At 37.3% G+C, this 2,344-nt stretch overlaps 1 protein-coding gene across 1 annotated transcript; it reads right to left on the reverse strand.

Annotated features, from left to right (window-relative positions):
• Positions 1-291: 291 nt before the first annotated feature.
• On the reverse strand, positions 292-2,020 carry LOC113337652 (aluminum-activated malate transporter 2-like). The gene is made up of 2 exons (XM_026583270.1): positions 525-2,020; positions 292-383 (listed from the first exon to the last, which is right to left on the reverse strand). Exon 1 carries the CDS (start codon positions 1,997-1,999, stop codon positions 593-595), a length of 1,407 nt encoding a protein of 468 aa, XP_026439055.1. The 5' UTR covers positions 2,000-2,020; the 3' UTR covers positions 292-383; positions 525-592.
• Positions 2,021-2,344: the final 324 nt, after the last annotated feature.

Below are 2,344 nucleotides of genomic sequence, written 5' to 3' on the forward strand. Positions count from 1 at the left end.
ACTCTAAGGACCTGAAATGAGTGTACCTGTGTGTGTCCTCTCTAGTAGTCTATGTAAATGATCCTTCTGTTTTGTTTGTTTCTTTGGATACATAATCCATCACACCAGTTTTTCATTACTATAATCATTGACCCACGTACGGCATAGCAAAATCATGATTGTGCCTACTAGAATTCCCTCTGTGACTGCCAAAACAAACACAAGTTGTACTGCCATCTAGTGTAACCACAAAAGCCTCATAATGTTATGGAATATTTTAAAAGTCAGAACTGAACTTCCATCTCAAATATCCTTAAGTTCTCGGGTATTGCTCAACTCTAATGTCTGGCATGCTCTATTTTTGCGTTGTATGCAGTGAGACCTCATCACCAAGATAAACAGTTCTTTAAAAATGTTCAATTGCAACAAAGAAATGATCAATAATACGTTTAAGAAAACATGCAGAAGGGAATAAATTTTTACTAACTAAAGAATAAATGAATCACCAAATTGCTCATGGTAATTCAGGTTAGCTCACCATTTACCTTTACATATACAGTTGCAGAAATCGAAGGCTTCTAATTACAAGTTTCTTTTAACACAGTTACAATGATCACAAATGGCAATTGTCTTGTGAAACTCCACTTTCCAGATCTGAAGATAGTGCACATACCATAATAACAACATGTGCTGCCTGATCATCACTACAAATACACTCCACTTGCGGTTTTGGCACCTCTGAACCTTTGAACTTTGCTAGGCTAGAAAGTTCATGAACTGAATCAATAATACTTCCTATGCTCTCAATGACTTCCATCAGTAGAGTAGTTGTTTGAATTTCCGGCATCAGCTCAAAGATGTTTGTATCCTCCAATTTACATGACTGTAGGGAAACTTTGATATTATCTGCGGCATCCGTTGAGTTGCTAAGATGTTTTAAAATAGATTCAGAATATGCCATCATCTTAATTGAATTTGATAATTCTTTTAATGCTTTCCCTAACTCTGTACTCACTGTCATATTTTCCTTTTGAATCATCTTACTTAATTCCACTGATTGGGTTTGAGAAGTTTTGATGGAGTTGCAAAGAGATTGAATCTTGTATGCACATTGACGAGTTACCATGTTGATCTTCAAATAGTGCTTCCATGGATGACCATATCTAAACTTTCCGTGTGGTGGCTCCCATCTTGCAAAATTAACAAGAGATTCTACAGCTGCCTTTGAGTTTATAACACTTTCACATCCAGGAAGGTGAAGTAAGTATTTGCTAGTGTTGTCATGAACTAGACCATCTCTTCCAATTGCTTCTAATAAATCCCCAAGTTTTTCCATGTTGAGACAAGTTTGATTATGCAAATCTTCTCCAGCCCATACAGGATAAACAAAGACTGAGATCATCACACATATAAGACAACCGATCAAAACAGTGGAGAATCTGTGAAGAACCAATTCAAAGATTTCATCAATCCTGTAACCCGATACAGAAACTAAACTGAATGTTAATATGAAAGTTAAAACTCCGTAATCATATCTTGCTTTGATACCGGGAAAAAACCTAGAAAAGGACCCGACAGCGGCCAATAAGAATACAAAAGAACCGAGAAGAATGGGTTCTCCTCCCTTTCCGGCTAGGTCTGCTAGGTGATGAATAGCAACCCCTAAACCAGCACCTGCAAATGTTGCGATTGCCCTGTTCATTCCTTTACCCAAAGTGGCACCAACACTAAACTCAAAAACGACAACCACTGTTAAGATTGCACACATTGTTGCAGACTTGAATCCACCATAAATGGGACTAAAATAGAAGAGAATAGCGACCAATGCTAGGGTTATTCCAACTTTCAAGGAGTGAATTAGTCTTCTTGGATCGTCTCTCCCCAATTTTTCTACTTTACCCTCAAATTTGGTTCCACTTTGTATGAGCTTCCCAATGAAACCCTTAAACCATTCAAACCCACTTTCTAAATATCTGCCATTGTTGCTCTGTGAATCAAATTTCCCTGATTCAATATCCATTTTTGATGAATGAAGTATAGAAGATTGAACAGGGATTTTAAGAGAAATTGGTGAGGGAGTTGCAGAAGATTGATGAGTGGTTTAGAGAAGAAGATTGAAGAAAGAAAGGTGAGGGATAATGTAGGATTATGATGAACTGTGGATCTATAGGGAAATCAGACGATAATATATAAGAAATATGAAAGCGTGTTCTGTTTAGAAATTTGAAATAGGGCAGCGTGAAAAAGGAAACTTGGCAAGAATTAGAAGTCGGAAGGTAGATGTCCGTTGCAGAACTTGGAAGTTCAAGAAATAGAAACCTTCTCTTAGCAAATTCAAAAGTGCCAGCCATAATCTTGCTGTGTG

The sequence above is a fragment of the Papaver somniferum genome, unplaced genomic scaffold (assembly GCF_003573695.1).
Source record: "Papaver somniferum cultivar HN1 unplaced genomic scaffold, ASM357369v1 unplaced-scaffold_168, whole genome shotgun sequence".
In the NCBI taxonomy this organism is placed as follows: domain Eukaryota; kingdom Viridiplantae; phylum Streptophyta; class Magnoliopsida; order Ranunculales; family Papaveraceae; genus Papaver; species Papaver somniferum.